The sequence below is a fragment of the Anguilla anguilla genome, chromosome 4 (assembly GCF_013347855.1).
Source record: "Anguilla anguilla isolate fAngAng1 chromosome 4, fAngAng1.pri, whole genome shotgun sequence".
NCBI lineage: Eukaryota > Metazoa > Chordata > Actinopteri > Anguilliformes > Anguillidae > Anguilla > Anguilla anguilla.
This window is the reverse complement of record NC_049204.1, coordinates 30655574-30668820: the sequence shown is the minus strand read 5'-3', so window position 1 is coordinate 30668820 and position 13247 is coordinate 30655574. Positions and strand designations below refer to the sequence as shown.

General features: G+C 40.9%; 1 protein-coding gene across 1 annotated transcript in view; it reads right to left on the bottom strand.

Annotated features, from left to right (window-relative positions):
- The window catches only part of dpyda.1 (dihydropyrimidine dehydrogenase a, tandem duplicate 1), a 177804-nt gene that overhangs the window by 54582 nt on the left and 109975 nt on the right, over positions 1-13247 (bottom strand). Inside the window, exons 14-15 of the mRNA XM_035414829.1 lie at positions 12861-13025; positions 4668-4736 (exon numbers count right to left, since the gene is read on the bottom strand). Of these exons, the coding sequence (XP_035270720.1) occupies positions 4668-4736; positions 12861-13025 (234 nt within the window). The remainder of the gene's footprint in view (positions 1-4667; positions 4737-12860; positions 13026-13247) is intronic.

Sequence of the window (13247 nt, the reverse complement as noted above, 5' to 3'; positions counted from 1 at the left end):
CACAATGCGGGGAGATCCCAGAGCCAATTATCAATAATGTTTAATTTCACCCTTCCTCAGTAAGTCCTTTATGGGGAATGGGGTTTCTCCCCGACCACATAAAAGGCACACAGATGTAAAATTAAGTGCTATCATTCTGGATCGCAGTAAGGAGCTTTCTGATGCTCTGTGAAGGATGGGGGAAAAGGCTGTTCGATAGTTATTACTGTCAGCTTAGTTTACGAAGAAAGAAAAGCACAGAACCAAATCCGGGCCAGAGAGCAGAGAAAAAATGCGCACAGGGGCGGTTGTGTCCTCATTGCGAAAGTTAGTCTTCCTCCTACCCCAGCAGCCACCAGCTGAGGCTCCAAGGGCTCATTGAAACCGCTGTAAACCTGTACATTACAATGCCATCAAAGCAGAAAGACATTTCAAGCATGAGTGTTAAAACAAACTGTAGCAGGCGTCCTGAGCATATACTGTAGATGCTCGCCCCATAAATGATGGAGGATGCCCGTTTTTGCCTGCATGACTCTAAATGCGCCTTTTATGAAGGCGATCGTAAGCACAGGAAATAAAGGGGCCGGCGCTGCATTAATATTTATATACAGCACGGCTCCACACTCAGTCCTGCTATTCCTGGAGGAAACGATTCAGAAAGAAGCTGGAAATGCTGCGGGACGAGTGAGAGCAAACCCGGAGATAGCGTGCCTTAAAAGAGCCAGAGGCTTCAGTAGACATTTATCAGACTTCAGACTTTACCTTTGACATGGATTATCAGTTCTGTAAATAAATAAATAAACATATAAATAAATAAATTAAATTATATATCCCTGCAGTACAATTATTTGCATCAGTGTTGGTCAGATGGGCAATTCTGTCCCCCACGGGAAGGTTCCTTTGAAAGAACATCTCACATAGAACTGTTGCCATATGACTGTAGTAAAAACAACACGTGCTCTATTTTGGTAACACATGCAGAGGGAGGTCTGGGTATTGCTATACAGCTGAATCTCCACCATACCATAACCAATCACACAAAGCCAAACGCATTTGCTCATATGAACCATCCCAGCAAAGAACCAATATTTGCGGTTTGCTAGTCTTTGTCTGAGACAATAAAACAAGATAATACACTCGTAATGGCTCACAGTGGTACGTGTGTGTTTACACTAATTGAAGTTTGAATTATGAGCTTCACTGCTGGGGCCAGGACCATTCTCAGGGTGGCCAAGGCAGACCAAGCAGAGGTATGGAAGTACGCTCGCGTTCGTGCGATGCTTTAGCATCAGAAATAAGGACGTTTCCCTATACACGAACCTCCCATAAATAAACACTGCACCAAGAAAGAGGTACAGTACGGGGGTTTAAGTGTTACCGTGAGAAACCCAAGATGGGCTCTGTAAACCCAAGACAGCCTCTGTGAAACTCATGTGATAACATTAGCTGTAGCACTTGCAGGTGGTGTGGGTGCTTGTTAAAAGCAGCTATTCCACAGGTGTGCTCCTCTGGGATCCTCAGACAAAGCACTGGGCCAGGGACACGCGGCACAGCTTCATTCTGTATATTGATGCACATCGTTACCCAAAGCTAAACCCTTCATTTGTTCCAACGGACTGAGACTCGTTTTTAGAAAGCGTGTTATTGCTATAACTCAACATGAGCGCAACACAAATTACATGTGATTCAGCCACCACCGGCTTAACTGGAAGAAAGCAGAACACCGGTACGGAAGGAGCAATCAATAGCGTCTAGGGGCCGACGTGGTCGACAGCAAGTGATCTAGGGCCAGGTGTGCCTGTAGAAAATCCAATGGAAAAAAAAAACGCAAATCCCCATTTCAAAGGGCCCCCAGAGGACACGGTGCGGGCCAGCTCACCCCCGAGAGGCGCCCTCCGACAGCAGAGCACAAGACCAGGGCAAAGCCCTTCACCGGATGCCGGGATTTAACACCGGGACTTAATACACTGCTGCCACACCTTGCGTCTCAGACCGCCAGCATTTACAGTCACCGCAGAAAGAAGCTGATTGGATTTGATTGGATTGAAAGCACTTTACGAGGAGTCGCATTAAAGCCGGGAGCAGAAGCCGAGGGACCACATGTTGCTCTTGTCATAAACGGAAAATTAGGAATGATTAAAACGCAGCTTTCACGTTTTATTGGGGCTCCTGTTAATGCTCCTACAAGGCCTGATTGCAACATTTAGCACTTGTCAGTTTTTTTCCCCAGTCATTTACATGCCTTGTTATGGCAAGAGCCCTGCTTTGAGTGCTAACAATGCCTAAGAAAAAAGGCAGGCAGCTGTGTTTTCATGCCACCACTTCCACGTGCGAGTGAGACGTCTGTGCGGCATCACATCCATTTCACACAGTCTTAACTGCGGAGATGCAGTGAAAAGACTGCTCTCACAAACTGCATACAGTACATTTCAGTCTTGAGCTTTAGTCCTGTTTTCAGGCACACGCCAGCAGTGCTTTACTGCACCAAACCTAATCAAATTAAAACATTACCTAATATTTCACTTAGTATTTATAGCCTGTGCTCAATGTGTGTACGATGTCATATTTTCCGCAAAGCCATCAGATTTTTTTTTTTAGATAAGAACATGTATACTGAAATTAAGTGACTGAAATTAGTAGATGTTCTTCAGACTGATATGTCACATATCAGTTTAAAAAAATTATTTTGCAACAAAAAAAACAAAACAAAAAACTTTTAAGTAGCGTCCTTAGGCAAGGAACAATGTTAAGCGTCCCCTTACAGATTTCAAAGAAGGAATGAAAGGTTTACGCTACATGAAAATGGAGTTTCCATGGCAACCGGGCTTTTATTTCCCCGTTCTTGTGCAGGTAGTTGAACAGAGTGCCGCGGATGCGAGGAAGACGAGGGGCTGAACCGCAGCGAGTTCCCCCTACCCGACAGAGCGGCAGTGCGGCCGTTAAACTAGCCTCTCCAAAACCATCCCCTGATCCTCCACCAGGACTTCTCCCCGAAGCAGATGACCTGCCTCCGCCTGCTTTTACAAAGTAAATGAAATATTAAGCAGCCGAGCTGCAGAGACGACGGCCCAGAGATCAGGGTCAGAGGCGGCACTGTGGGGAAGCGGAGAACGAAAGCGAGCGCGACGTTGCAGTTCAGCTAGGGACACGCAGAGTGGGGAGATGCTGGCACCCTGACACCAAGCCTGTGAATTCATGTGCTCGCCAGAATGTGGCACATCTCAGGTAACAGATCATTTCATACGAGTGAGACTGCGTGTGTGTGCGTGCGTGCGTGCGTGTGTGCGTGTGTGTGTGTGTGTGTGTGTGCTGAGAAACATTCCAATTTAACGAGGTGCTAGAGTGGCAAATCAATGAAACCAATAGGAGAATTAGCACATGGACGTAAAGACATTTACTTTTTGACATTTTCTGCAAATAATGAAGCATCTAAAGTCTAAAAGTATACTGTAAAATTAATTCAAGGTCACAATCCCACCTCCTCAATTTCTTTAGGAAACATCAGGCCTACTGTGGAGCAAGGAGACATAAATCTTACCCAAACAGCACATGTTTGCTGAAAGTACCAAGCTGGAAACGGTTAAGGCCGGGTAAACAATGGCAGTCACCAGGAGAGAGCCGAGTTTGGACAGCTCCCAGCTCACAGATGGAAAGACCTGAAGTTGCCTGGCCTCAAAAATCCCCCATTACCTCCGCCCTTGCATCCTTGCCTCACTCCCACAGTAGCATCTGTCTCATGCTTTCAACTGTTTGGCAGCTCCCCACAACTTGGGCTTGATAAACATTGAACTAAATGTTGAGCTCTCAGTTTCCAGGATAACATCCCAGGATTTCAATATTTAAAGTATTTCAGTTTTAACAGTATCATAGCTCCATCTTTGTGTGTTCAGAAAAGCAGAGCAGTGCTGTCTCTAAAGATCATGAATGAGTAAAGCAAGACATTTTACTAAGCCAAGCTGAATAAATATATTTTTACGCAATATTATTTAATTATGAACAGTATTCATGTATTTAGGGCAACTGAATACATATTATTTCATTAAAAAACAAACCATATACCCTTTGACCAATTGTCAAATAATTGACAATAATTTAACTGGGCCCAGGAAAATAGATTTTCGCAACGAAACACAGGCTACTGTCGGTAACAGAGTGGAATCAAGTGAAGTCAGAATATATTTTTCTACAGAAATATTCCCTCTGGTTACAAACTGTGATTTATTATAGTGCATGATAACAGTATATCTCTGTGCCCCAATGACTAAATTAATTCTAAATGTTTTCAATAAATCAATGAGGCTTTACACTATGAATATGTATGTTTGCCTATTTACAGAGTCTCTACTAAGACACTGTTGACTAGCATCATTTCAACAACAAACCACATGCTTTTGAATGATCTCATAAACAGCTGGACACAAACAAAACCTGAAAAGGCAAGCATGGTGCCCAAAAATGCACATTTACATCCAGAGGACAGGAATTAATATCTAAATAAAATATAATCAAAAAACTATTTTTGTCTCATAAGGGTCACTTCACTCAAGTGACAAAGATTGTTTTTTATATTTATTAATGGTCAAATAACAAGCTGAGAAAGGCTATGCATTCAGAATAGACAGTAAACCAATATGCAATAGAAATAATAAATAATACATGCACAAATGTAGGGAAAAGATTGAACAAACCTCAGCCATTTTGGCAAGTTCGGTCCAGTCCGCCTTGTTATAACTGCACATTATGCTGGCAATGAGAATCTGGGTGGTGGGGGAGAGAGAGAGAGAGAAGAAGAGAAGGTAAATAACCATGACTGATTCACTGCATTTCACCTGATGGACTTAAACAAAAGAGTCCATTTTATCGCATACAAATGCTTCACAATCCAGGTCTTGTTTCAACACATTATAAAATGGATCTGAAAGCCATTATCTTGTCTTTAAAGGCGCCTGCCTCGTCCTTCCTCCCTCAAAGTCACAAAATCAATATTTATAATTTACAGGATCAAGACAAATCCACTGGCGCGCAAGCATTATTAAAACAATAAAAACATTGGAGTGATGGTATTAGTAAAGAGCCCTTGTGGTATCCCTGGATAAGACTGTGTTATTTTCTTTTTTCTCTCCCCCAGACACAATAATCTGGCTATAAAACAAGAAATATAAAAGGTGGTTCTTGTTATTACGCTTCAGTTTTAAGTAATCACAAAACTAAACAGGCGATATACAGACGTAGATATACAGCATGCATGGCATTCACTGAGGATCGGCTGTCTCTTGCCAGAGGTCCACACATTATCAACACATATCAGCCGACAGATGTTTGATTTTAACACTATAAAACAAGTTTGATCACAGCATGAATGATACCAGATTGACAGAGATGCACTACTTCATAGCACGCTTGTACGAGCTGCTACAACCACAGCTTGTATATGTAGCCTGTCTGTTTAGAGGGATCGCTAGGCATCCTGCGTCATGCCTGACGTTGGCTCACAATAAACAGACAGTATTTCTGTTCCATCGTGTACACATTGATCAGCAGCATTTTATATGGCCTGCATTTGCCAAATAGGGAGTGCAGGTCCAAACACATTTATTCCCAAAGACTGTTCGTTCACATACTGCACATTTGCTATTTAATGTTTTGGGATTCATGGATAAGCAAGCAGAATTTATATAATAAAGGGAAAAAAATAGAACTCTCAATCAAATTATGAAATGGTGAGATTCCTCACAAATCAGTCTTTGTGGTATGTGTGTTCTTGCAAAAAAGGGACCAAAAATTTAAAAGACTTACACTGGAACCCATATAAATATATATGAAATAATAAAAAAATAAAAAAATCATTGACATATACATAATACTTGCCATAACAGGCAGAATTAAAATAAAGAACACCACATCCAATTTCTGATGTATTTCTGCATTCTATTCATAAGGTGAAAGTAAGGCAGTTGGAGTTGTTTGCTATGACATATGGCTCAACTGTATTTGGATTTTGTAATACCAGTCAAATAAAAAACACCACACATTCTGGAGCTGCAAATATTGACATGTAATCAATTGAAAAGGAACAAATTATTCATGCGGTACCGAAAGTACGTAAAGACTTTAATATGAAAACAGCAACTACAAACAGAGGAAGGAACTGGCATAAGTTAAAAAAAAAAAAAAAAGTTTGAGGGATGAACGTGAAGTGGCATTCACACAACCTAGAGGGGCTGGCCTTCGACTGATTGAAATCGTCAGCGTGCATTTTGTTTGGTCCTGTTGCCATTCCACCAAGTACAGCAATTACACTGGAGAGCCATGGAAATGAGGTGGAAGATGGCCGGCAAATCAACAACACATTAACCACCAAACTGCACTATGGTGAAGTTGACCCAAAACGACAATCGCACACGCAAACACATGCAGCCATGCACACATCCACACAAGCATACATTCATGCACATAGACCCCCACACATTTTTGATGGTATGTGTGCTAAGTATGGACATCTGAGAGGTATGTCCTGCTAAGCTGCTCTCAATATGCCAACCCCCACCACATGTCACTTTAAAGGCTGCATTTTACATTATTGCAGAATGTAGACACCAGTGTCTGCTGCAAATCATAGGGACAGGATATCAGTGGACTCCCGGTTGCCAGGGGCAACCTACAGTTTGCATCAGACCCCCTCAAAATTCAAAATGATTTGAATGCCAGCCTCAATTTAACTACATCCATAACAAGCACCAGTTAGAGTAACTTTCACAACACAGTGTAAATCTCATGCTGCATATCGTAAATGATTGGTGATTTTCTCATTTTAATATAGTGAAATACTGTACAACTTCATAGTTAATACTCAGACCATGCTGAAAGGGTAAATAACTCAGCCGGCTACTGAGCAATGGAAAAAATGAGAAGAAGTTACGGCAATCCTTGTTCTTTGAACCATTCATATTAGGAGAAAATCAATGCCTTTGATCAAAACCTTTTTTCTGAAAAGTCCAGTGGACACAGAACCACCAGGTTTTAATTCCACCACCGAGGGAGAATGGTGGTGCATGCAATTCAAACTCCTTAACAAGCAACCTGTCTAGAAAAACAAAGCAATGTGATATTTACAGTATGTGGGTGAGAAACACAGGACCTTTCACTGCCTTAACAGGCCTTCTAAACCAAAGGCACTTTTCCCCGGGTTTCTGCATTACAGTAAATTGTCTGACTTCTGAGGTTCATATTGTGGATTTTGCATCCGATTTCAGCCACAATGCACCACAATTTCTACGCATTTCACCCCCAAAATGTCATGTTCTACGCGACTGTGGCAATCACTGTCATCACAAATGAATTGCCACAGGTGAGATATCCATGGGGAGCCATATAAGTCGAATTTTGATTGTCAAAGGTAATGAAATGTTCAAAGAAGAATCTCTTTACATTACACTCCATATCAATGCATAAATTGCTCTTTTATGAGATTTCCAGAGAGAGAGAGAGAGAGAGAGAGAGAGAGAGAGAGAGAGAGAGAGGCACCGAGTAGTGATCTAAGGCTGGTGGATGAGTTTTTTTTTTTTTTTACAGATTACATTAACTACACTAAGCATGCTCTCTTTCTAAAGGAAAGTTGCTAGATAGTGTTCAATAGGCAGGAGACACTTGACAACTTAATGCTGCCTGTCACTTTTTTATGGAAACATAAGACCTCTACTCTTCTGGCTATTTAATTGTGATATTGCATTTGTAGAATTCGATAATTAGCATACAATAATTATCGTTGTGGTATATCACCCAGGCCGACTTCAATGTTTGGGTAAATATATTGTGACCACGTTGCATCCTGTTACTTTTGAACCATAACATAATGTTTCTTGTAGTGCCACCAAGAAGCCAAATGAGGCTAAAATCACTCAATTTGCTTGTCTGAAGTCACTCTCAACCAAAGTACCAAGTTTCGTAAAAAGCGACAAGGTGGTTTAGCCAGAACTGAAAAAAGACAGAAGATATCGCAATGATAACCCTAAGCAATAAAATAGGGTGCCTAACAGCTTTGTTGCTTGGCCCCTAAATATATTTAAATGGGAAGTGTTTCTACCCCAACATAATTAGCTCTTCATAAGGTCAAAATGAAATATAGTATTAAGATGACTTAAAAATAATATTAAAATAAAAACCTGAAATCATTTAACTCACCCTCTTTGTAATACCCACATAAATTGATCCTGGTGTATTCCATTTTTGAGAGTACACATTAATATGTTAACAAGGTTCACCTATGTTGATTCTGAATCCACTTATGTTCAGTTGCACGATTGCATAATAAATGTCGGCAGCACAACTTAAACAGCAGATCAGATCATTCGCACTGTCATTAAGTTCTTAGGACGCAAACGTTGGAGAATAAAAAGACTGACAATGCCTTGAACCTTCCTAGCAGCAAAGTTAAGCTCACTGTAGCAAAAAAAAATATGGCACAACCAAGACACAACCAACTGTTACATCAAAATGAGTAACCAGATGACAGGGCAATTGTCAAAGCATTGACCAAGATGCCAGCTACAACAGAGCTTTAGAACTCAATGACTGAAATAGGAGAAACTCAAAAGATTGTTATTGTCTGGATGGTTTCTCTGATTTCAGTCAATCAGTCACCTCACAGATTTAGCCTCTTTGTTCAGTGGCTAGATGGAAGCCTCTTCTGGGAAAGGTCACACTTGGAGCTCACCAAAAGCCATGTGGTAGAATCTAAGACATAAGAGAATTGTACCTAGAGAGAGACATACATACATATACATACTGTATGCAACACACATACATTCTAGCTCAAAAAAACACATAGGTGAGGATTCAGTCATGCTTGCCAGTATAAATGTGGGGGAGAGGAGAGGGCTTACAGAGAAGGATTGCAGTATGTGTATTTGAACTAAGTTCTATCAGAAAAGTAATTGTTGTTCAGCAAAAATTTATCGTAGCAATTTATACTTTGTCATGGACTGCAAAAATATCATGCATATCAAAGTAGGTGTTTATTGGATTTAAAGGCACAAGTATTTAGCTGAAAAGGCTGTGTGTGATTGTCCACAATATTGCTGTCTACCAACTATAATCAAAATCGGCAGAAAGTTGACAAAACACGTATCATGGGCATGGTCGGCCAGTTTTATCTAAATTAAAATTACATGGGATATGCTGAAGATCAAACATGCCAAGAAGTATGAAAAAGTTTGTGGCCATGTGTTTCCATGAATTCAGACACTTGGGGATCTATGATATTATTTGTTCAAAATGAGGTGGTAGATGTGGAAAAAAATTGCAAACAGCAATTAAGGGGGCCAAGCACTAAAAGTCAGAAATACATATGCAAACGCAAAAAAAAAAAACATACAAAGGCATACTCCTAATGAGATATTTAGTCAGCTGAGCAAGTTTCAATGTCTACAAGAAATTCGTTTTGACATTTTTGACATTTATTGAGCTCCATAGGTTTATTTGGGCTAATTATTTAGGGTGCCCTCAGGATTGATGTGTCAATGGATACACCAAGTTTTATCACTTTTTGTCAAACTGCTTGGAAATTATTAGCTTTTAGACAAAAAGCCACACCCACATGCAAATTCATTTTAAAGCTATTCTTTGCGTTAAGATTTTAGATATTTGTGATTGGATGCTATATTCCAAGTGACAATAGGTCCAAGTGTCTAGGAGGAGATAGATTTTCAAAGTTTTTCAAGAAATTGTAAATTGAAAAAAACCTAATCAATGCACTTTCGGAGTAGTGACTATTCATCAGAGGAGAGGAATCTAGCAAAAAATAGTTCTGTTGCTAGGTTAAATGATTCAGGAGTATGGGCCTGTCAAAGCTTGGATTTTCAACCGTTTGCAGTAGCATCAAAGTTCGGTAAAAACTGACCCAGCGGTTTTTTCTAAATGGCAGGAAAAAAATCCACTAAAGAAATAGATTTCCTTTGCACCTTTGGTGCTTGACCCTCTGATAATGACATAACAAAGATGCATGCACATTTTGGCAATAGAACAATTCTGGAAAGCAAGCTGAGTGAATCAGGCAAGTTATTGTAGTAAACCCTACGGACCAATAAAAATGTTATAGATCCCTACAGTATAACCGACTGGGGTGTTACCAGATCATGTTTACAGGGGCATGACGAGTGCCAATGTGACTCAATGAGATGGGATCACAGCTTACTTCCCGGGTAGTTGTAAAATTGAATAAATATGGCACATATATTTATTTGCGATTGCTGACAACATAACGAGGGGCAACTTAACGATAGTGGACCTGGGTGGAATGACAGAAGGCCATTTTAATTAGCTTACGTTGCCAAAAAAAAAAACACATTTTTAAGATAAGGATAAATAGTATTTATGTTTTTGTAATGGTATACAGTTCCCTGAAGATATACAGTTTCCTCCACAGGTAATGACATCCCAAATGAAGACGCTGTCACTGTTATTATAATTTGTGTAAATTTAAACTTGATTTTCAGTCATAAGAGTGCTGGGGGCCTGTGCCCCAATAGAGCATTAAGTCTAGCAACGCCTCTGGTAGAGGATTTCATGAACCTGTCACATCGGTTTCCATAACAAAGCATACTTCCATTATCAAAACGCATGCGTATGTTTTTGATGACGTAGTCCATGAAGTGGTCCATAAGGCAATGTAGTAATAAAGTATATACTTATCTTCAGATCACCTGTAATTTAAGTGGGAATCCAGAAGGGCAATAAGGAAAGTTGATGTATGAAAATATGCTGCTTATTACGAGCCAACACGGAACGTCCAATGCTGTTCGTTCAGGGAGTTAACCATTGTAAACCCTGTCATGTCTCTGGGAAGCACAGGAATTATCTTGTTATCAATTTAATAATGGAGCACTGAAGTAAGTGATGCTGTCCACCAACACCCAGAACACAGCATCTCCAGGGAAATTCACCACCTGGAAACTGTCAATCTGAGCAGATATGGGAATATTAAAAAATTGGGGACAAAGCGCCCCCCTTCCATAAATCTATTCTCTTGGTGCTGTGTAATGAGAAAAAATCTGAAGGACGATAAATACAATTACTGCAATATGGATGACAGCCATGACCTACATAGCCTAGAATGTGTGTGTGTTGTGTGTGTGTGTGTGTGTGTGTGTGTGCGTGCGTGCATGTGCGTGTGTATGTGTGTGTGTCTGTGTGCATGTGTGTGTGTTATATAATATATATTCAGTATATAAAAAACAGGGGGACTATGTGTGTTTGTGTGTGTGTGTGTGTGTCTCTGTGCATGTGTGTGTGTTATATAATGTATACTTGGTATATATAAAATGGGGGGACTATATAAAAAGGGTTGTAATTCCTACGTGGATCATCCAATATGAATGTAAATACCCTGCAATCTATGCTGATAGTGTGCACTTTAACCTCACATTCATTGTTTCATTTCAAATTCAATATGCTCGAGTATAGAACCAAAACAAAAAACAAACAAACAAAAACACACACACACACACACACACGCACACACACACGCACCGTTTTCATGAATACCTTTAACAAGCAAGAACCTGACCTTCAAATGTTTGTGTAGCAGTATTTGAAATGAGCTTGGCTCTGTTTCCTACTGACAGGGCCGTGAGCTGTGAGGACAGCTCTCTCTCCAGGCAGCTCAAGTGTGCTGAATAACGCAGCACCCTGACCCCGCCGTTCGCCTCGTGTTGACAAAGGTAATAATGGGAATCATCAGTCGCGGCGCACCCCCTGCGCTAGCCCGCCGCCGTCCGGCGCAGCGCGCAGAGCCCAGCGCAGCCAGCGCAGCCGCCGCTTTTGTGTCCGAGCGAGACGCGCTTGAAAATCCCATTCATTCGAAAAACCTTGGTGCTACGCTTTGTTCCTGCTAAGTTATATCTGTAGAAAGAGGCTTGGAAGGGCTTTGCGTGTTTGTGCTGATTTCTGAAGCCGAGGATGAGGGAGGAAATGAAAGGATGTTTCCGCTAAGCTAGTACAGTGCACCGCTTTTGTAATTCTTTTTAATGGTGGCATTCGCGACATCAAAAAATCATTTTCCTGTTTCAGTTCTTGGTTTTTCAGTTCAGACAAACACACACACACACACACACAGACGAATGAGAAGAATGACGTTCTTTATCATTTTCAGAACCTTTTATGAGAGGAGGAAAATGATGAGAGGAAAAAATGTTGACTGATATGTCATGAATGCAGTGATCTCTTTTGAATGGGTGCCCAGAAACATACAGGAATATTAAGAAAAACAAAAGAAACTGGCCACAGTGTACCGAGCAACATGGCGAGTGAAACAGGCTGCAATTTCTCCTCAGGTTTGCTGTATAATGAATGTTCACATTCATTATACAGCCATTCACATACCCTAAAAGGGACTGGTTTCTATAGAGAGTCCTCTACTAATAAGTATGCATATTCTTCAGAAATTCTGCGATGCATTGGTGACCTGTCAGGGTGTATTCCTGCCTTTCACCCAATGTCTACTGGAACAGGCTCCAGCCTGCCTGCGACCCTGAGCAGGGGAAAGCGGTTTCGAAAATGAGTGGAAGAATGGATAAATATGGTCAATACATGCTTTCAGGGGCTCTTGAGTATTAAAGTGAAGCACATATAAGGTCTGTACAAATTAACTACAATGCACGCTGTTATGAAGGGTCGTTATGCTGTTAAATTGTGTCACAGACACATTTCATGTCATGTAACATGAAGGCTAACCTGCTGGGAGGAGGAGGAGGAAGAGGAGCAGAAGGAGGAGGAACTGGAGGAGGAGAATGATGTGGAGCAGGAGGACGAGAAGGAGAAGAAGAAGAAGAAGAAGAAGAAGAAGGAGCAGAAGAAGAAGAAAAATCTGTTGTAACAGAACTTACATTGTTGGGGAAATCTGCTTTGAGTTCAGTCACACTTCGGCACCAGTATGCTGCAGTCTTCTCACTAATGAGCTCGATATTGAGGAAGGACCCCTGACCAGGGCCAAAGTTGTAGCCGGATGTTGTTCCACGCACAATTCGGGGAGAGACGTTTGTGACCAAATCCTAAGAAACAGGAAAAACAGCTCAACATTTTGCGTTTGTTTCCACTATGTAGTGATTCCAAGTTATTCTTAAAGGTATTTAATCTTACAAACCTAATATATCTCCAAAGCAGCTAATAGCCCTGCTACTTTAGTTATTATACAAAGATCTCGCAAGGTAATGAAAGCCTCTAACTGGGCATATGTTCCTAGTTCATAATTTTTCCGTAAAACACCATAAAAA